The sequence below is a fragment of the Phyllopteryx taeniolatus genome, chromosome 14 (assembly GCF_024500385.1).
Source record: "Phyllopteryx taeniolatus isolate TA_2022b chromosome 14, UOR_Ptae_1.2, whole genome shotgun sequence".
In the NCBI taxonomy this organism is placed as follows: Eukaryota; Metazoa; Chordata; class Actinopteri; order Syngnathiformes; family Syngnathidae; genus Phyllopteryx; species Phyllopteryx taeniolatus.
In genome coordinates, this window is record NC_084515.1 from 10,594,341 (window position 1) to 10,617,894 (window position 23,554).

General features: G+C 41.2%; 1 protein-coding gene across 2 annotated transcripts in view; it reads right to left on the reverse strand.

The window, feature by feature from the left end:
* Positions 1-302: 302 nt before the first annotated feature.
* Positions 303-23,554, reverse strand: part of pigk (phosphatidylinositol glycan anchor biosynthesis, class K) — a 33,459-nt gene continuing 10,207 nt past the window's right edge. For both annotated transcript variants that reach the window (XM_061797203.1, XM_061797202.1), the window contains 2 exons: positions 14,904-14,979; positions 303-6,162 (listed from right to left, as the gene is read on the reverse strand). In XM_061797203.1, coding sequence (XP_061653187.1) covers positions 6,046-6,162; positions 14,904-14,979 — 193 coding nt within the window. In that variant the 3' untranslated portion in view covers positions 303-6,045. The remainder of the gene's footprint in view (positions 6,163-14,903; positions 14,980-23,554) is intronic.

The window sequence follows — 23,554 nt, forward strand, 5'->3', positions numbered from 1 at the left end:
TGTGCTCTATTTATTTTGTATACAAGCATAGTTCTCGTACTTCACCAGTCTTAAAAGCAATGGAGGTAAATAGGAGTGCACTACTTACCTGCAACCAGCAAAGGCGCAGTTAACGGACCGTCTCAGCGAGTTTGCCGTACAAGACATCGATCCGCCAGCGTTATTTTGCATATAACAGGAGTTCACAACAGTCAGATGAGACATTAAGATGAGAGATTGCTCATAGAACCACAAAGGAAGAAATGAAAATCCATTTTTAAATGTGCATTTCAACCACTTTATAGCTCATGTGAAAAAGAAAACCATATTTTATGCCAATTTATTTTGAAAAGTCAATCAATAAAAGCCATTCATGGCATAAGAATAATTCCATTATGACTGGCGGGAAGGGAGGAGTGATGCTGAAGATGTTGACCTTGTCTGCCAAAATCTAATCATCATTCCTAAATCTTCCCCCTCAAAAAAAAAAAAAAATCAATAAGATATTCAATTCTGTGACATGTTAGATCAAACTTAATTTGACAGGACAGTGGTGATGTCTTAACAACAAGCTTGTTGGTGAAACAGTCAAAATGAAATGATGCTTTAACATTGTTGATGGATTAAATTCCAGGCAACCTGACCAAGTTTCAGACCACCCCAAAAAAATATTTAAAATGTTTTAATTAATAAAGATCTTTCACTGTTATACAAAATGTCAGACAAAAATCAGCAGTCAAGTCTTTAGTGTCATGAGATCATACAGACAAATTATGCAATGTTGCTGCCCGATGAACACCGCATATTGTACCTCCAAATGTGGTCACTCTTTGGTATTTCTGCAAAAGAAGTACCTCCAAACTTTTTCGGAATAATGAAAAACAGATATACAAATTTTGTGACTTTTTAACTGATGAATTAAAGCTGGCATCGCCACATGTTCTGACTTTTTAGTATTCATGAAAAGCGTCTCTCTCCAAAATTCCTGAATTCTAAGCAGATATCTCCGAATCTTTCAAGATATATGGAAAAAAAAAACCCAGCTATGGCCAAATATAACTTTTTAGTGTTTATGAAAAGCAGGAGTCGCCTAATTTTGTTTAAGTATAAAGATTCTCCAAATTTCATGATTTTCTTAGGCGGATATATCAAATTTTGTGACTTTATATATTATTTAGGGGAAAAAAACATTTCTCAACATGAAGGAAAAACTCCAAACAGGACTTTTTTGTATTGATGAAAAACAGGTATCTCCAAATGTTGTGACATTTTATAATGTATTCTAGATGGAAATATTGTTGTATCACATATTATAAAAAATTTATAGACACAGAGGGTTTTCCTTGGACAGCAATCATAAAATGCAAACAATACAACCAGGAAAAGAAATCTTTCCAAGCAAAGGACAAAGATCAGTTTGGCTTCATTCAAAGCAAAGCCCCTCTGAGTATCGCCTACCACTAAGAAGGAGAATTCATTATCATATAACCTCTAAAATGTCCATTTAAATCCTTGGAAATGATATTACAAAGGTTACCTGAAAAGCTTCAGCTTCAGCTTCACTTCCCATGGAAAAATCTGTCAAGCTCGACTTTTGTTTTGTGTTATTGATTACAAATGGCGGCGTTTCGAGGGCACGGAGGATGGCGCACGAAGTGTGTCAGAAAGGTTCCAGCAATGGTGTCACAAAAGTTATATTTCAAACCTAAAACTAGAGTTTTTCCCCTTGACTGTGGGGCTGACGATCAACCAGCACATCTTCAATAAGATCCTGCGGCGTTTACGTCATTCAGCGCATGAGAAGAGGCGACAAGCTGTGGCTGCGTCACGATAACAATGTGCCTGCTGACAACGCCCTGAAGCATCAGACAGTTCCTGGCCGAGAAGAACATTTGCCGTGCTGGAGCAACCTCCCAACTCACCCATCCTGGCTGTGTGTGACTTCCCCCCCCCCCCCTCTTTCCCAAGCTCAAGGGGTCATCAAGGGGACCCATTATGAAGATGTGGATGATTGCCGTGACGATGGAAATGCAGAGGATCCCGGATGAAGCCTTTCAGGAGTGCGTGAAGGCGTGACATTGGACTTTCTATGACATCGGTCCTGGAACCTTTCTGACAGACCTCGTAGTTCTGAGTACAGCCGCACATGCCAAAAATAGTACAATTTGGAGTTCAAACAAGCTTTCGGAGAGCCAAGTTGGCCAAAAAAATCGTACTCCGGCTTATCACTTCAAGGAAGGCGCTTGTAGCGGTCAAAGGAGGGGAGGATCTCCGAGTAATTAGGGAAGCTCATTATTGTCGGTTACGAGCAGTTGAGACAAATTTATTCAGTTTGATTCAGCGATTCATCTATAATCGGGGCACCGGCATCTCGCCAAAATGAGGAAGAAAAACATGCTTCCCCACCCAAAAAAGGGGGAGAAAGCTGTGGGAATTGGATGGCAGGAAATAAAAAAGAAGGGGCTGAAAAGCAAGGAAGAGATGAGCCCGGTATTAATAATGTATAAGAAGAAAGGCACCCGGGTGGCTGATGCAGCAGCTGTCTGGTTTTGGAGAGGGGAGGCGCCCGTGTGCTTTAAACATCAATCAGTCCTCCCGGCAATGAGGCGGTGATGTAGTGTCACGGCAGGAATGAAAGGATGGGAGGGGAATGAAGAAAGACCATTACATGAAAGAGGATCCATTTGGGACGGCCACCGGGGCTTACTGGCTTATCATTCACTCACCGCAGGACTGTGATCGGCCACAGAAATAGCCGTCAGTTGGAGCGCTACACAGTTGGGAAGTTAATGGATGTTTCCGCAGGGTGGGCAATTTGGTGAATAGGAGAGAGTCGACTGTATTATGTGGGATTGTTATCCACATTATGACGGTCAGGGGGTGTAATGCGTCCAGACAGCAGAGACGTAACAAGTCATCTCTCAGCAGCGCCAGTCGCCACCAATCAGACGGGCCCCCATCCCGCTTTTTCCCCTTTTCTGGCTGGCCCGGCAGTTTGGACACAAAAATAGACAAAATATGCTGAGCAGAACATCCGCTAAAAGTGATTAAATTCTTATTCAATGACTCGCTTGTGTGCACACTTAGGCTGGAGTTACACTACGTTTCAAGTCACACAACTCCCAGTTTTGCACCCGAGTGTTTTAACTTTCAACTCTTCAAATTTCGCTGCCACGCTCTGCCGACATGCAGAGGCGAAAACTGAATTATTTTGCAATTTAGCATTGTCCATCTGTCTACTATATGTGGTTAAACTGGGGAGCAATCGGACAAAATCTCTAGAACAAGTTAGTTTTGAAGGACAGTTGAAAATGGGCAAAATGGCCAAATCGTAAGAACGGAAGTGTCAGAAATAAAGTAAATCGCATCCAGACATTTCTGTGAGGAGGGGACGCTTATGTCTCGGAGGGGCTGGAGCTGTGGTGTGGTCGACACAACCTGGAGCTGAACACGCTCAAGACTGTAGAAATGATCGTGTACTTCAGGAGGCAACCTTCGCCACAGCTGTCCCTCACACTGTCCAACTGCCCCATGTCAACCGTCGAGACCTTCAAGTTCCTGAGAATTACAGTCTCTAAGGACCTCAAGTGGGAGATCAACATCAACTTCATCCTAAAAAAGGCCGAGCACAGAATGTACTTCCTGCGGCACGGCTAGCCACAGGAGCTGTTGACCCAGTTCTGTACAGCAGTCATTGAATCAGTCCTGTATTCATCCATCAGTCTGGTTTGGTGCTTCCAAAAGAAGGACAAACTCATCCCAGTGCAATGGGCAATCAAACCTGCTGAAAAAATTGTCGGTACACCCCTACCCACCCTTGAGGACTAAGACAAGAGCATGCAAAATCCTCTTGGACCCTCCACATCCTGCATAATAATTATGCATTATTCGTGCACTCACTGTAGTAGTCTCGCCACTCTGCACTATTGGCATATATGTTGTTGACCAATACTGGCCACTAGTGTGCTTCTCCACCATTTCCACAATTGACACTGTTCCAGATTTGCATAAATGTCACTGTACTAGACTATTGCTCTATTAGTCATTTCAAACTGCTCTAAATCACTCCAGGACTGTGCATCATTTGCACAATTTTCACACAAAAAAAAAACAACATTTTTTTTATTTTATTGGCATTACCACATTACCGCCAACCTTTCGTCGCTCAGTGACTCTCTGTACTGTGTTTTTATGCCTCAAAAGTATTTTCTGTCAAATGGCTGTCTGTTGTCGTACTAGAACAGCTCCAACTACCGGATTCAAATTCCTTTTGTGTTTTGGCCATAACTTGGAAAATAAAGATGATTCTTATTCTTATTCTGATGTCTTCAAGTTGGGACTTTGGTTAGCTGAGTCTTCAAACTTTACTGCCATGCTCCATCAACATGCAAAGATGGAAATTATAATCTTTTGCAAATCCTCCATCTGTCGAGGATAACCACTTATGGTTGGGGCTTCTTTGGGCGAATTCCAAGTATAAGTCACCAGCCCACAAAATGGCTGCTTCAAACTAAAATGTCTGGCTTCCTGTTCAAATTCTCTATTGAGTCCTTGAGACCTTTTAGTGCATCTTATTATGATAGACATGCCCACCCAATTTGGTGTCAATTGGTGAAACTGATGTGTTCCTTGGAGGGCTATGGAATCAGGGGTTTTTGTTTTTGGGTGGTGAGCATTTTTCGTACCCTAAAGTGTTTACCGGGATGCACGGTCTTGCACAAATTAGGGACTTCTTGGGCATGCAGAGGCCCCTAAAAAGGAGATGAATTGGTCAGAATGATCATTAACACAGCGATTCCAATTGGTATTCGGGCCCTAAAACGTTCATAAGCATCAAAGCTGCTCGATGTTGCCACTTATGTAGTTGTTTACATACTTTACATTTTGGATGGCTATCCATGTAGGTTGTTGCAGGTGTTCAGTAATGTAAACACAGGAACATTGGATAAGGATGACAGTAATTCCCCACGAGAGGAGCTTTACACAGTCATTGAGGAAAAATATTAGACTACCCGTTTCTTCCGTCGTTCATTTTAATGCCTGGTACCACTAAAGGTATATAACCTGAAGAATACAAGGAACACAACAAAAATGGAGATGATTCCATAATACTTTGTCCTTTTTGCTTAATTTTAAGCTTAACTTTATTCCCAGTGATTTTGATTACTATCAAGAAAACTATGGAAAATGGCTAGTTATCAGCTGTTAAAAGCCTATGAGGTATTTTTGTTGTCATCATTATATTTGTCCAAACAAATGTATACAATGTATCTTTAGTTGTACCAGGCATTAAAATTCACAACTAACTGAAGAAATAAGGGTGGTCAAATAATTTTTTTCATGACTATGTCGCAGAGGAGCTAAATTTTGCCTGGGTTGTTAGTGGAAGTTACAGACAGTCTTAGATGCCTGTGTATACACATGAATATGCAAACTTCCGGAGCATTTTTCCAAAATCAAATAGTCAGTAAATCCTTTCTTTTTAAGCCTCATGTTGGGGTTGAAATTATATTAGACTGTTTTGGGATCATAGTTTGGGTGATCTTTAATGCAAATTCCAAATATTCAAAATGTAATTACGACTAGTCATAGTAGACATACTTTGGGATATATTTATGGTTTAAACTATTAATACAGGCAATTAACTTTTTTTTTTGGGGGGGGGGGCTTCAATTACTCAGTTTTGTGCTATTTGTGGCAGGACTCAGTCGTCCTTGTTATTCCCTGCAAATAGCACATTACTGTGATTGAAAATATGCATATAGACAAAAGTAAATAATGCATGTAGATGCTAAATTGGAAATTGCCCACTTAGACCTGCAATATAAATCCAGCCTTAATTGTGCAAAGACACCTGAGCCTGATGCAGCTCTTCTTTTGCATGCAACCCCTCCTCTTAAAACTTAAATACATCACATTTTAAATAGAAAAACATAAAACATCAACAAATGTCCCAGTGTAAAAAATAGATAACATTGGCCTCACAGTTGTGTTGGCGTACATCTTTCACGGTTCCCTTTCAATACGGTTTATTAACGGCTCCTCGCTCTATTGATGGCGAATGTCTCAGAAGATGTGTTTGAGGTGCTTCATGCCGTACGTCTTGAAAAACACCAGCAGGATGAGCGTCCAAAGGCCAAGGATGAAGCCATCGGGAGGGTGCCAGTCTTTCTGTTTGGGCTTCTAAAGGGGTGGCGATTTAAGGTGAGGTGATACGGGGGTAGAGGGGAGGAGGGGGGGGGGGAGGGTGAAATGCAGTTTAGTAATAGTGAGCATATTTTCTCCGGTTGAGGCAACTGCTGATTACGCTGTCATTCACAAAGGCAGGCAGGCAAGAGCGCACACACGCGCACGCACGCAGACAAACACATCATCAGTACACTTCCCTCGCTTCGTGTTTGTCCCGTTCACTGGCACATCATCTTGTGCATGATTATACTTTTAAATCTCTCCGTATTAAAACACGCATCACAAGGAGCGCATTTATATGCTAATGCGATGGAAATATTCCGCACCCCGATGAGTTAACCTCTAAAAAAAATAAATAAAAAGAAGGGAGTATAGAAACATAGGGGGTCAAAACAATGCATACAATGCGACCAAGCACTTAAGAGATTTCTGTTATTCCTCTCTACAAAAGCTGACATTATCCAGTCAGAAAGTGGTGGAATTTCACCCCCCCATCCACAGAGTGCAAAACTTGGCAGGACAAGCACTCGGGATAGAACATTGTATGCGGTTGAGTTCACCAGAATGGGAGAAAAGTGTGGTGTCTGTTTGGCTCAACGAGGGAGGCAGGGAGGGAAGGAACGTTTGCTGAGCGGTAAACATTGACACTGCAAATGGAGATAAAGCGAGGCTGACAGGAGGAGACCAACTTCCGGAGGACTTAAAAGTAAAGTTAACTCAACGGAGTCGGAATGTGTGGAGCCATTTAATTGGGTTTCAACAAATGTGATGCCTCTCTCAAGGCTGTGTTCACACTTGACAAGTTTGAGCACGATTACTCTTTAACGCAGTTCCCTTGTGAAGGCCATCATCCATGTATTAGACAAGACATCTGGTATGCAAATGATCTCTCATGGGCCGGTATCAGATTCTAACGGTATGATAACCGTGGGCAAAACATAACACGGTTTCACAGTATCATGGCATTGCAATTACAGCGCTAAAATGTATTTAGAGTTTACCCTGGTAAATAACCATTTTCCATTGAGCACACTTGGTAGATGCATCAGTACACGTAAAAAGAAAATAATTGAATTTTTCGAAATAAAATTTTAACACGACTGAATTGGACAACTCTTGGTAAGCATGATAAATATGCAAAATTATGCTTCTTCCGTTTCTGTGTGAAAGAAAGATGACTAAAGACAAGACAGGACATCTCTTGTCAACCTTCCCTGTAGATTTCCTTCCCTGGAGCAATTTTTAGCACAATGACTGATTATTCTGCCATATGCTAACAATTAGTCTCTAATGATTGTGTCGCATTCAGTCACCCTTGCCCTTGCCATCTCCCTGGGAAGCTGCTGGGAAATCTGTGATTCACAACATGATAAAAGAAAGCAAACTGTTCGGTCCGAGACACCGTGCGACAATTTGGGAGGAATTATTGGTTAGGGAAGTAAAAATTTGTGTTTGAGTGCTTACGTATGCAATAACCTCCCTCTCCTCACAACAGTTTACGTGACAATGCTGCCAATTTCCACTGTCAGAAGACACAGGCCTTCAATAAATCTCACCAATGTCGACCTGCAAATATATTTAATTGCTCAATCAAGTGGAATCAATGGAGAGTCTCTCCCCGAACAGAATGCTAATTCCTTCTAGTCGTTAAGGCATGTGAGCTGTGAGCTCGTCAGTGTTGCAGCTTTAAGGGGAAAAAAATGTTTTCTTTGACACTGCAGATGTCAGTTAATAGTTTCTGAGGAGGTACTCAACAAATACAATTTAAGAAATAATACTATAACTCAATTAACATTTGGTTCCATTATGTAGTTGACATCTCCAAACAACATGACAACCAATTCACCCGGAAGTCGCTGATATAGGCCTATGTACAGAATATATATTCTTTAAATAAATACATGTGCATGTGTGTGTGCACGCGCGTGTTCCGCGCTCAGCTGGTGGAGCACGGACACTGGGATAGTCCTCTAATCAGGAAAATGCTTTCAAGTCCATAAAATCCAATATATTGGGGTAATTGTTCTGATATTTTCAGAGGTTGAAGTGGACATAAGTAGAGGTGTCCACATACATTTTGGTAACGATTGATGGCAGTTTTGTGACAAAAGCGCGTTAAGCTTTTTCTCTCTATAAATATATAGGAAAATAATTTTACGGCCATAAAATCCAAATTATTGGGGCGATCATTCGGATATTTTTAGAGGTTCAAGTGGCCATAAATAGAGATTGTCCGCATTAATTTTGGTGATGACTGATTGCACTTTTGTGGCATTAAGCTATGTTAAGGTTTTTCTCTATTGTGAGCACATAGGAGTCGCCATAAGGTCTCCAATGAAATGTTCGATTTCACCGCGACTCCCTCCAGGAGACGTCTCCGCGACCAGCGGCGACTCCAGTTGCCAAGTAGTCTCCAGTGAGATCTTAGCTTGGAGGTCTGACTCTCTGTACAGTATATTAAAAGATGCTTTCCTTAGCTTCACTCGCAAAGAAGTTGGAGTTGGAGTGATGATGATAATCTGCTATACGAGAACTTGGTACAATGTCTTCACTCCACTTTAAGCGAGCCTTGGTGAGTTCAAGACGCAACAGAGGGCGAGCCCGTCGACGCTGATGAGACCCGACTGAGAGCGTGTGACCATCAGGAGCAGTTGACCTGTGTGCATGCCAGCGCATGATTAGCGCAAGGCCTCTGGGGCCGGACAAGCACGAGGGGAGACGGACTGCCAGTGACCCAAAGCTGCATCAGCAGTGCTGCCAGCAGGAACACGAGGAACATATGGCCTCAGCCAAGCGAAATTAGTAAGTAGTTAGCACGATCTGTAATAAGAAGACAAATTCAGAGTCCATGCTTCGTTTTCAGGCTTTTGTGTACTGCTGTTTGGCTTTTCTCAATCTGTGATTCTGTTTCAGGATTGTTCTTAGCACTGCTGTCATGCTCTTTGTGCTTCTTTTTCTCACTCACTTTTGCGTCTTTTTCAGTGCTTTTTCTCAGGCTTTGTGCACAGTAACGGGTCGTCAAGTCTCTCTATGCACTTTTTTAGGCTTTTGTTAAGCACTTCTGTTATGCTTTTGTCATGCTCTCAATTTGTTTGTTACACTATACATCATTACGCAATACTGGCAAAGCGGTTATATTGTCTGACATATTGTGGAGTGCTGCATGTTTTACACTACAAAACCGTAATCAAGGCTACTTGTTCAAATATGCAGTTTATGAAAATGTTTACTTTTACAGGAGGAAGACAAAAACTTGAAAAATGTGAGCATGAAAGGGGCATTACAAAATATTTGACACATAGATGAGAAACGAGTGTAGGGAAGAGAAAGGCTGCCTGTTTGGTGACCTTCACTGATTGAACTGTTCACTGAAGCAGCCTTCCCCTCCATTATGCGGGCTTTGTGTTGCATGATCAATACAACGGTAAAATCAATTAATGGCAAAGCCATCAAATAGATTGGAGATAATTAACATGGGTTGCTAACGCTCGTCTGAAACACCTTGACGAACACAAACACTCCCAAGGGCGAAAACGGCTGCAATTTATGTCAGGAGAGCATCACTTAGCATTTCCATTGCACTCAAATGTCTTGACATTCACGCAATCAGCGATAAGGGTGTAAACAGCACGTGCATTAGGATTTAGATTTTCTGTACCAAATATTATGAAAGGTACAGATGCATACCAAGTTCTCACATGGAACATATTAGGTAGGGACAAGAAATATAATTGCCTCGCACACTAGCCACACATATATAACGCTGTGAACAAATACAGTAAAGCTCATCCTCTGGACTAGCTGGTGTTGTGGCTAGCAACGTGGTTTTGGTAATATGTTAAACATTGGTGATTTTATCGCATAACAATCCAGACTGTTTAAACTGTCAGTGGTGCACTTGTTTGCATCATTTGTTTCTAAAAAAGAGAAACAATTGATGTAGCACTTTCCTAAAAAAGTATTATACAGTGGTGCCTTCAGATACGAGTGAGGCAACTCACTCACAGTTTTTCGAGATACGAGCCTTCGTCCAGGGGATTTTCTACTTTGACTTGCGAGCAAAGATTTGCTGTATGGTGGCAGTGAACTCAACTTACTTCAAAACAAGCAGAAGTCGGGCAAATGGGGAACTATTCGTCAAAAAAAACAACAACAAAAAAACTAAACAAAAAAAGGTTCTAGCTGTTTATTTGCCACTCCCTTTTGAAGTTTACCGTCAAACTAACCGTGAAACAAAGATAATACATTGTGTATTTTAAAAAACCACATAGCTTCAGCTCCGGCTAACAAGTCAGTTTAGGTTAATGCTAATAAACAAAACGCCAGAGATGGACTAACGAATTGCAACGGTGTAGCGGTGTAACAGCCTTTTAGGCAATGGATATTAGAACATTATCAGTGGTGCAACACGCATACAGAGAATATCGCAATACTCCAGGTATACATTCTTTATCCTCTGCAAAGAACGACCAATATTACAGTGGCTTACTGAAGAGTGACCGTTTCCATGTAGCCCTGTATATCCGTATGTCTGTAATAAACTTTCCCCAGTTGGCCATGACGCAGACACCAGAAGGAACAGCACTGAAACAGGAGTGTTTTGAGTTACGAGCATGGCCAAGGAAGGAATTAAACTCTTATCTTAAGGCACCGCTGTATTTTGTTTATTAAATATGTATTTTCTATTTGAATATAGTATGAAATACTTTAGTAGATAATCTTTTCATTTGTTTGATAATTTACTGATAGCACTAGTATGCACTCTTATGTTTCCTTTTAAGCGTCATTAAATCTTCTCCTGTTTGCAGAAAAGCACTTTTATGCTTTGCATTTTGTTCCTTTACTGTAGCTAATGTGAATCAAATACTGACAAAGTTGAGTACCCAAATGGGTATACATTATTCTCATACGTAATGTATTTGTAGTGCCAAATGCCATCCTTTGTTGTTGCTGAGCAGAGGCACAGTGTAAGCGCTAATCTAATAAGAGTGGGTGGCGAAGGACTCAGAACCAGGGCACCCCACGTCCACTTTGAAAAGAGTTTCATTGTGTGCCCAGCGCGACTGAGGGAACGCGGCAATGGAATTCATTTACCCCGTTTGCATTTTCAACGCCCTCGATTCCGTGGAGGCGTATTGTCAAGTCGACATAACCATGAATAACAATAGCACTGATCACAATTATGCAAAAATGCTAATTTTAGAACAGCGCACTGCGCATGCGCCGCGGCCATATTTGTTTCGGACAAACTATTGAGCGGGACAGCGTGTACAGCGTGCTTGTACGAGTTAACTCAGTGAACCGATCCTAAATATTGCCCCATCAGATGTATTACGGTAACAACACTGCTGCTTTGGCGTCTACAGGAGTGACTCGATATATGGTGACTGTGATCATATGAAGGTATTTATTTTATTTTTTTTCCATTCTTTTTCCTAAGCCGGGAAGGAATCCAGAGAAATGTCAACGTTGGATAAGAGCTTGTAAACTAGAGGGATTTACAGTAGAAAATGTGACCAATGTGTGCTCTCTATATTTCATCTGTGGAAAGGAGCCAACAATTGAAAATACAGACTAAATACCAGCGACTGCAACTTCTATGCAGTTAGGTTTATTTGCCTTTACACCGTAATCGGAAATACACCTCGCGCTACAACGCAAGATATTCAGACCATGGGTTAACCTCAGGAGGCCCTTAAATCTGTGAGTAAAGTATTTGGTGGAAATGTTACTTGAGTGGGGCGGGACGGTGGTTGACTGGTTCGGACATTTGCCTCATAGTTTTGAGGACCTGGGTTCAAATCCGGCCTCGCCTGTGTGGAGTTTGTGTTCCTCCCGTGCCTGCGTGGGTTTTCTCCGGGTACTCCGATTTTCTCCCACATTCCAAAAACATGCATGGTAGGTAATTAATAACTCTAAATTGCCCATAGGTGTGCATGGGTGTGTGAATGATTGTTTGGCTACATGTGCCCTGCGAGTGGCTGGCAACCAATTCAGGGTGTACCCTGCCTCTCACTCAGAGTCTGCTGGGACAGGCGCCACCACGCCCGCGACCTTTCCGGATAAGTGGTCCGGAAAATGAATGGATGCTACTTGAGCACCAAGTATCTGTTTGAGGGCAAAATTCTGATTTATGTTTCAATAGTGACCTAAATATGGAGAAACAAAACATGAAACAATGTGAAAGTCCTATTTCAAAAGACAATGCCAGAAAAAAAGAAAAGAAATTATCCAGAATAAAGTTCACAAAATCTATACATCAATTTTATGCCACATGAAGCTTTTTTCATCTTTTTATTTGTCTTTTAGCTTTTTTTTTTTTTAAAAACAAAAGAAAAAAACGCTCAAAACAAAAAAGAAGGCAGCAGTATATTTTGTCTCATAATTTATGTCAAGTCAGAAATAACAGTTACTCAGTTCTCAAGTAGCATTTTCTCTATGTACTTTTTTTACTTCTATTTGAGTAAATATTTTGGCTCCTCTATCCACCTCTGATATCTACTAATATAATTAGTGACGTGAATGTGTTTCGATTCGCCCAAATTTTATAACACATTAGCTACACTGCACGTGGTACCATTTACTGAGCAAGTGCTAGCAAAAAAATTAATAAAAATAACACCAAAAAAAAAACACTACCTTTCTACTAATACTGCTTTTTTCCCCCCCACTCTCTCTACATGTCAACCAATGTTTAAGCTGTTCTACACCATTAATCTCGATTGAACCACACTGAAATGCAGTTCCAGGGATGTGGTCCTCTTACAAAATTATATGTATATTATTATATATATGTATTCTAAGTTTGTACTCTGTCCGAACAATCGGGCAAGTCGAGCTATCACTGGAGCTTATAAATGTTCATGACTAAATGTGACGTCATTCGCGCTAAGAGCTATTTTGAAGAGGGAAACAGAATTCCAAATAATACAAAAAAGTACAATACACCAGGGAAGTGAATGAGAGAGTTCTTTTCAGCAACCATAAAATGTAGAATAAGAATAGGATGGGATGAGTGGGCTTGGCAGGGCCGACAACAGCGACAGTGCATTAATCAACACTTCACAGACACACACACATTTTCATATACCACATCCCCCACATAGTCACTGTCAGTCATTTTGATGACTTCTCTATTTACAAGTCGGCGCGTGCGCTCACGGCAAATAGGAAAATGCTTTGCTTAGCGCTGAGAAGACAATCAACGATTGGATTTGTGTTTGTCGCCACGGGCGGCAGACCCTCTTCGGCATATTCAAGACATCAAATCGAGGCGAGGCTGGCTCTCATCTTACTTCGTCGCTCGAGTGTGTCTGAATTTGAATTACAAAGACGTTTCTGCGAGGGATTCTCGCAGCACGACACCAAATCAAAGGGAGGGCAGCTGTCAATAAGCTACAGGGGACGTTGGCCCTCACTGCAGATCGCCGGCTATGAGGGCCTGAGGGCATAACTCATCCAGTGAGGCACAAACAGGACTGCAAGAATATAATCAAACATCTGTGGCAGGGGTCACTGGGGTGATGTAATCTATACTGTGTGTGTATTTACGGGCACAGGAAAGGCTGGGACATAAAGGGCCTGTAAAATGCAAAGCTAACTAGCAGATATGAGAGACCATTAAGGAAAACTGAGACATTGAAAATGACTGACTTTTGCATGCGGACATCGTTCAATGTGCCTATGTACGCATTTTTGGAGCACTATCAAACAATTTTGTCTTTACCTTGCAATTTCTGTCAAGTGAATGTGGAGTTTCAATTGATTAGATTGCGGAACAATCACACAACAGTCTACTGGAGCATGATTATCTTTAATACTTTGGGAGGGATTTGCAGTAATTTTCATTGAATTATGTCTTTGGCTTTTTTTTTTTAATGTAAACTGTTTTTGTTCTTTGAGCAGAGTGACTGTGCACAACCAATCCATTTTTCCTTTTGTGCACTAATAAAATACATACCTATGTTTTGAATGTGAAAAAAATACTTTTATTTTTCCAATTATGAAGGATTCAGTGAATACACGTATACAAATTGCAGGGTTCAGTACATCCAACAAGGTTAAGAACCAATAGTCAACAGTACGTAAAGGGGAGGCATTTATTTTCTGGTGAGGGCCCCTATATATTTCAAAATGTTATTATTTTACTTTTTTTTTTTTTAATGCTGTCCAAAGAAAGTGAACAAGAATTGCCCTGATAACTACCTTCAATGTAAAGACTATGTCTATGCCTCTCCTCTTCCTTTAATCAGAGTGAAAGTCACAAAAGGTAGCACTACTAGAAAAAGCTCTAAAGAAATCGCGTCACGCATTGTTTTACTGAACAATAAAAAATTTGGACCGGTCCACGCTATGTCGAATGGGCTGCATGCATTTGTGTCTGTAACGCAAATTAATACACACAGGTCGGCTACTTGAATGCAAACCATGCGAGCAAAGCGACTCGGAAAGGATACTCGGTACGCGCACATTTTCCTGCCGCAAACGAGCCAGATTTCATGGTTGCCCCTCCACGCTGAGGAGACCCAGACTCGCATTTCACATTTGCCATCGTAGCCATTGAAACGGCACCAAGATATCTCTTGAGGGTTCTCGACTGGTCATACACGACATTCTAAGTTGTCTCCCAATGGAGCACGGTCGCACTTAAAGCGACATGATCACGAGGCCGGAATGACCGGGGTCCTAACGCGTGTGCGTGTTTTGTATAATGAGTCTGTTTGTGTGTCTCTTACCTGATGGATGATCTCAGACACCGGCAGCTGATCCACGTATGAGAGCGACGCCTTTTGCAGTTCTCCGTTGTTGGAACTGAATCAAAAAATAAAATAAAATAAAGATTACAAAGGAGCCTACTTTTTCCCATGGTATCATATCTCATAAAACAGGCACAGATGGCAGTATTTGTGTTAGCACAGGGGAGATAGACTTTTGTTGGTCTTGTAAGTTTTAATAAAGCAAAGGATTTCAAGACCAAGTGCAGACGGAAATTAGTTAAAGCGGCTCGCAAAGTTTGTGCTTTTTTTTATTTTTTAAATTGAATCTTTTCTAAGTTTCCTCCACATGGGACCAGCAGTTTGGGAGCCCGAATACAATCATTCTGGAAACGGCGTCCCACAGTCAATACATTTGGAAACGTTGCTCTTGTGTTTCCATGTTTACAACACATACGCATCTTTCCTGAGAGGATGATGCGGTAGTCACAGTCAAATCTTCTGCTCCTCAACTACCACGGTCAACAACAAGTTGAGATGGGGTACATCGTCGCTGTTGGGAGCAATAGTAACTCTCGAACGCTTCAACTGAGAGAACTTCACCTCTTCCCTCACTCTGTGGGAGGCGTGGGCATTTTGTCATCTCAAGAGTGAAAGTCTGGATGTTTGTGTAGACCGTATCTAGCGAAAATTGTTAGGTTTACATTTGAGTATGCCTGTTTTGTTAAAAAATGGATAGCTGTAAAGCATGTTGACAGAAAACTTACAAAACCAAAAAGAAATAAATCGGCTCCGTTTCTGTGTGCACATGGTCTAAGACATTCTTTTGAGGCGCTATTAAATAGCCCCTTTCACACGTCTTATAAGAGGAGTTGTCATTTTTTTTTTTTTTTTTTTTATGTTCTTCTGTTAAATGGCACAGAAAGAGAAGGCCTGGCATTTATCTGCCTCCTGTTGTCGTATCACAGTTGTGACAGACGTGAAACTTACAACCTGTAAAAGCCGTCATCTGTCAGCCTCTTTAATGTGTTGCTGTTCTGAGAGGGTACAACATCAGCCCCTCAATTCTCTGCTTTGGATGTAATATCAGAGGCGGGATGCCACCGGTGTTCAAGGGTATTTCGCAATGTCGAGACGGGGTGTGCAACTTCTCCCGCCCCATTGTGTGAAAGCAATTATCGCTGCCCTGACAGCTATTTCATGCATTGGTTCTGTGTAAAAGTTTGACACCCAGTACTCACTTCTCCTGCCAAAATTGGCACAGTCAGAAAACTATATTATACGTTACAGCAAACACTGGCACCGTGTCTCTGTGCGAAAGCACAGACTGTTGCTGTACTACCCCGTGTGCTGAACGCAATTGTCAATGTCCAACAAGTGTTTCGTACGTCACACCAGACACTGCTGGTGTGGTCATCCTACCATCTGACTGTGGGATGCCGTAATATCCTGCCTTCGCTGGGTTCTGTGTAAAAGGCAAAGCTCTAAAGCAGCATTTCTGTGTAATAGGTTGGCCAGAAAACATTAAAGCCGTTAAAATAAAGCCACTATTCTGACACAGGTTTTATCTTGTGTTTTGTCACAGTTACCCTTCAAATGTAATTGCTATCAGTTATTTACAACTTCGATCCATCCATTTTTTGTACCGCTTATCCTCAATGTCAATTAATTTTAAAAAGCAGCATGCAGCTTATGAGCGCTAACAATGGAAATAGTCAGAGAAGAGAATCAAAGTCATAGCAACCATGATTACATCTCATCAGAATGCAGCACTAATTAGGCCAACTACAACTCAACGGCTCGTCTCCAACAATGAAAGGGCTTCCGTTTTTCTGACATTTTTAGGTCTTCTCATCTGCAAATACTCTTTGAGCTGGGCTCAACTTAAAAGACAACAGAAGAAAATTCAAGGTTTTCCCAGACAAATATAACCTCCTCCCCACACAAATAATATAACCGCCTCTGGGCTTTAATAAGCTCCTCTTCCACTAGAACGGAACAAAATCTTAACATATTTCGGCAAAATGCACTCTAATAGAAATACAGTACCCCAGTGAATTGGGTGCGTCATCCACTTAAACAAAATAGACGCCTCAATTTTACCCGCTCAATAGGCGCTATCATTAGGTGGATGAAATTACCTTTACTATGACTAATATGTGCGGCACGGTGGCCGACTGGTTAGAGCGTCAGCCTCACAGTTCTGAGGTGCGGGGTTCAATCCCCGTCCCCGCCTGTGTGGAGTTTGCATGTTCTCCCCGTGCCTGCGTGGGTTTTCTCCGGGCACTCCGGTTTCCTCCCACATCCCAAAAACATGCATTAATTGGAGACTCTAAATTGCCCGTAGGCATGACTGTGAGTGCGAATGGTTGTTAGTTTCTATGTGCCCTGCGATTGGCTGGCAACCAGTTCTGGGTGTACCCCGCCTCCTGCCCGATGACAGCTGGGATAGGCTCCAGCACGCCCGCGACCCTAGTGAGGAGAAGCGGCTCAGGAAATGGATGGATGGATGACTAATATGTAGACTGCGGTATCTATGAAGCTGAAGTTTATATTTCATTTCACTATATACAAGTTGTTTGTTATTCAGTTTAAACAATTTGGAGATGCATGCTTAGTACTTTTTTTTTTAAATAATAAATGGGCGGGAGGGCTCAGGTGGTAGAGTGGTCGTCTCCCAACCCCGAATGTTGGAGATTTGATTCTCAGCCTTTGTGACCATGTCGAAGTGACAATGTCGTAGCACTGAGTGCCTTGAAAGTCCAACAACCTTTTTTTTTTTTTTTTAGATAATATTTGATGTCCTTTTTTCAGACTTAGAAGATAATTTGGGCTGGAAATGCTCAGAATGTCCTTTTACAAGCTATTGTAGTTGGTCTTTTACACCTTGCAGTTGAAAAGGCCGAATTTCTCATTAATATAAGTGTTGCTCTGATTGGATCGCTCATCTTTCCTAATTGAAATATGAGAAAACAGCTTGGCTCTAATTGGTCCATATCACTACTACCGCACTACTCACATCTACAAACCTGGGGCAGCCAAGCATTCATAGCGACGTCGGTTCCTTCAATGTCTTTCTATCATTGTGAAGCACAATTCACCAAGCGTTTAATTGTTGGCCCGCTAATAGGGAACGTGATCTGAAAGGGGACGTGGGTGAAAATTAAAAGACAGGGGGATATTTTGAGGTTAAGCTCATCATCCGCTCCCATTCATTTGAATTGAACCTCCCGTGACGTTAATCGCTGGCAACAATGAATGCAAGCTTTGCCATTTAATCCACCAGTTACATAAAAATGTAGCTGAAATAAGTGGGCGTGAAGCAACCACGAAGTGGGCAGGTACTTGAATATTAATTGTCCGACCTACGTCAAAATGACGGCAAATCCAAATTCTGTTGTTTACTAGTGGTTTCGCGTTCAAAGGCTATTGCATTCAATCGACAAACCACAAACAGTAGATGGCAAACTTAAACTATGTCAGACTCATGTTGACCTATGTTATAATAATAATAATAAATGATAACAATAATATGCATGAAACAGTAAAAAATGGATTTGAAGACCAACTACAAGTAGAAGTATCAATGACCCATGTTATTACACACACTGTAGTTAGCGGAGCAGTGTGTGGGACATGCCAAAATCACCTACATCCAATAATAAAAAAAAAATAAAAAAATAAAAGGTATAAAATGAAGGAAATACATTTTGAGACCTTGGATTGTACTGGTATGTGTGCAAGTGCAAATGTTTTACAACTTATAATAAGACCTAAGAATTTCATTATTCTGCCTTTTTTTTTTATTTTTATTTTTTTAATACGGTGATTCGTGATTCTGATGAGGACACCAAAGACACTTCACAGTGAGACAAAGAGAGCGAGAGAGAAAAACAGACACCCTGGGCCACTACACTATATGAGGTAATTCATTGGAGAGCACTTTCCACTTGATGGCGTGTACCTCTCAAAGAGGGTTAGCCTTGCTGTCTGCAGTTGCCATCTTCAGCTTAAACTAATTCTCCTTTAATAGAAGCTCCACTAAGAAACTTTGTCTGACTGGGTCACGAATCAAATGAATCAATTCGCGAATGGCTCACTCTGAAAATGAACTCGGCGGTCATGATTACGGCGTGACCGTCGTTCGCCTGTGTTTTGGTCACCAGATGATGACTAAATGTCATTACATTGTTAGGCTCCATGTATAATGAAGAGGAGACTGAACACTCCTTAAAACGTCCTCTCAATCAAGTGCAATACACTTAATGGAAGAGCAGCTTGTTGCGAGGCAAAATGGCTGCTTGGAGAGGGCTGCAATGAGAGAAGGGGAAAGTGAGTGGCACAAAGTGACGATTAATGCAGTACTATCTTTTATAACAGCCTGTTGACACGACTCATTGTGCTCTATGGCAGGGATTCACATACCGTGGTGCGCCCACCAGCGGTTGCGCGAGATAAAATAAAAATATTAAACGGTGCGTACATTTTAATTGCCCACTAACTCCCCCCTCCACACTCCACACTCCAATGGTTTAAATATTAGAACAATACGATCCGAAACGATTCAGTGGCTTGTAATCGATTCAGTAAATTTTTAGACAAAAATTCAAAACCCCTTTGACTGTGAAATAAATATCTGGACACTGGACAGTGCAAGTGAAATTTCCTAGATTCCTGTTGTTCCTTGTAAGGGAATCAGGTAAATGTTAATTATGGATATAATAAACAAGTGAACAAAAATAACTGGCAAATACATTCACACTTTGTTTGAATAGAGTGCAACAAACATTTCTTCAGGTTGAATTAAGAATAGGTTTACCTGCTACTTCGGCTGGGGAATTTTCAACAAAATAATACAAATACAATATTAATATCAGAAATTAAGCGCAGCCAACATCGCTGCAAGTTAAATGAGCAGTGGTGAACGTGGTACTAAAAACTCGTTCTGCTGGGACGGGAATTCACAAGCACCGTTTAGCAAGGGAGAATTAAGGGTACACTTTTTCCAATCAGTAGTGGAGGTTAAGATGTTTTAGGTTTGTGTTGACATGTGAAATATAATATTTCTTTGTGTGATGTTTTTCTGTATTTGTGTTGCGCAATGGCCTTCTTTATGTCTTTGTGTTTGTGTTATGTGTTGCGCAGTGGCCTCTTTGTGTCTTTGTGGCGCAATGATGTCAATGCGCAATGATGTCTTTGTGGCGCGATGGCCTTCTCATGTTGTCATAAAAGATGTTCCTAGAACATAATAAAAGTTGCATAACAGAATGTGGGTATAAAAAGGGGAGCTTGAAGCACCATTGGTAGAGTCTGCTGCGGGTTGCGTACGAACGCCCAGCTTGTATTCGAAAGCTCGCTCTACCAAGGGTGTGGGCTCTCCACCCTACTGGCATACGGTAAGCTAAGAGCTTGAATACGTTGTGATTGGAACTTGAACTTGCTTGTTGGTCTCTGCTGCGGGTTGCGTACGAACGCCCAGCAGAGTTGATTATGGATTCTAAGAGCTTGATACGCTGATTTGTTGGTCTAATAAAGAGTGCCATTTTGTTAGCAGCAAATCTGTGTTTGTGTGGTTCATTTCTGAGTGCCCATCTCCAACGATCCTTGTTTAACTTTGATACTAAGCCCAGGCGAGGTATCAAGAGATGTTTTAAAACAACATGTAGCCTGAAGCACGCTATCGAGTATTAAGTGACAATACTTTGCTCTGCTGCTGCTGTTCTGAAAGTCATGTTCCTCACACAAACACTATGCCGTTGTAATCTTTGAGGCATGATTGTGCGGCGAAAACTTTTTTTTATCTTGAGTGGCAGGACCAAGGCAAGACGTGGCTGGACAACAGTGATGCCATGGCGCCTTCACAAGTGGTTAGCAAAACAGCGAGCAAGAGAACATTTCCGTCTTTGCAAAGGGCAAAGGCTTGATCATTTCCAGCTCGCCGGCTTCTCGTCGCCATCCGTCATGTTAAGTTGTGTTGTCTGCCGGCATAAGGCGATGACATCATAGACACGCCAACTTAATCGAGCAACGCTTTACGTCTTTAAAAAGTGCTAAAACTAACACACACGTACATATAAAGTCTGACGTGCTGAAAAGTGTTGATTCTGTAGATACAGATTCCGCCAGACGGTGACGATATAGTTTAATTGGCCTGAACTGACTGCGTACTCCCACATTATAAGATAATGCTGCATCCTCTTAAGGATCTGCGAGATCAAATTAAATGATTAAACACTCGCCCACCCACCTTCCTTGGTTTAAATCACATGCACAATTCCCAAACTGTGGTACGCCCTTCAGGGGGTGCGCAACATTAAAAGAATATTTAATTTCACATACCATTTAATTGGCCTGGACTGACTTCAACCCATTGGTTTAAATCATGGATTGGCAAATTGAGGTGTGTGCCCTAGAGGGGGTGCGCAAGATAAAATAAGATTAAACCTGACAGACCATTTACTGTACTTCACCTGGATTGACTTACGCACACTACCACTGGTTTAAATCAGGTATTCCCAAATTGTTGTGCGTCCTCCAGGGGGTGCGCACGTGAAAAAAAAAGATCAAACATGAAATACCATTTACTTGGCTTGTACTAATGCTAAACGGGCTGTGTGTGCATTGTGCAGGGGAGAGGGTACACCATCTCTATGGCAACACATGGAGCTCACCATTTTCATTTATGCTATCTGGCTTCCCCAGTGTCGCTCCAGCAGTGAAGGAGGTTTCTTTATTTTTAATTTTTTTTACAGAAGATTGGAGGTTCTGGTACAGCGGTGGTAGCGAATAAATTGACCTATTTAAGTCTTTTTTTTTTTTTTGGGCCCCCTCATAAAAAAAACTATTTCCCAAGGGAAGGTGGCATCATTAGGGAAGCACGTGTGTCGCTGCCAACGTTACATTCATTATTATTTGAATATGCAGATTAGTTTCTCATTAGTGATACATCTAAAAATACCCCCAACAACTCACAGAGCCTAAATTAAAAAGGTGCACAGCGTGGTGAGTGCAGGGGCGCAATCAAAAATTGTGACTAAACTAATTAGCGTCTATTGTTTGGCTTTTTAATTAAAAAGACTACAGACGTAATCTCGTGCAGAAACTAATTTGAACGTCTCGATTTGTAAGCATTTGCAACCAGAGCAACTGTGTGTGTGTGTGTGTGTGTGTGTGTGTGTTCCCTTGATTTAAACCAGTTTTATTCACTCTCGCCTTTATCATTTCATTTAGTTTATTTTTTAAAGGTTTTAAGCATCTCAACTTTGTGCCTCTGGATGCTTTGCCAAACAGCAAAAGCAAGCATGCAAACAAGAGGGACTAAAAAGAAAATATACTGTAAAACACAGCGCCCTGAAAAAGTACTGGCCACCTTCTCAAATTGCATAGTTTCCCCACTTCAATGTTTAAGATCATCAAACAAATGTAAATATCAGACAAATATAACCCAAGTGACGTTAAAATGCTGTTTTTAAATGGTGATTTCATTTGTTAAAGAAAAAAAACTAAGTTACGTGACCCTGTGTGAAAAGTAACCAAATAACTGGTTGAGCCATCCTCAGCCAATACTTTTTCACGCCACTGTATAAAGTGCCTGCGAGCTTGAACTAAGGATAAAACTTCACCAGTAGAAGAATCCTAACATCTCTCTCTTTCTCTCTCTAGGACCGAATCGGGGCAGTTCAGCAAAGCTGGCAGGGTGTTTCTGGTCTGCTGCTAATCAATAATAAAATATTATGGGATGTTGTGTGTCGCCTGAGGGACAAAAACAAGCAATGACTAAAATAGGAATGGCAAGCGCTTCTAATTACTAATTAGCAGCACTAAACATTTTGACTGTTAGTCCTCTATTGAGTCCAATATTTGTGTAGTTGAGGGATGTTTTAAGATGAACAGGGAACCTCCTTTTATTGTAGGGGATACATTTCAGACACACCTGCAATAGGTGAAATCTGCAATATAGCAAGATCATACAATTTTTTTTATATACAATAGAACCACAATAAAACGGATATCTGATCAAACGAACCGTCAGGACTTAATGTGTCAAAAATAGTTTCGATTTGTCACTTAAACAGGCATTGATAAAGTCTGTCAGTTCCAGATTTAGCCGCTGTTTTTTTTTTTTGGCATTGTGGCGCAGTGCAGGCAGAGAATGGGACTGACGTATTCCCGGGTCAGATACACACAAAAATTTAAATTGATCAAACACCACAAGACGTTGAATGTGGGGCATTGACGTGGCACCCATGTATGATGGGTCTATCTATTTTCTATTGTGCTCTACAAGAGCGCATAGAGAATGTGTGAGAGAGAGAGAGAGAGAGAGAGAAAGAGGGAGAGCGAGAGAGAGAGAGAGAGAGAGAGTGAGAGAGACATGGCAGCGGTGTTAAATGAGGAATACAAATCAAGTCTCTGGAGTCTGGAGCATGCTATTTTTTTGTCAAGCCGTCCACCTTTGACAACAGATTTGGAAATACGAAGCACACTTAATTCCTCGCAGCTCATGAAAGTGACTCGCCTATGATGTACTGCATGTCAACAATGTCACCATGACCAAGCACACCGGTGTGGTAAATGTGAAACTTTCAAGCTTCTTTATATTTACAATTATTTACATATTATATTATTTATTTACAATACCTTTGCACACTAAAAAAAAACCTAAAAAACAT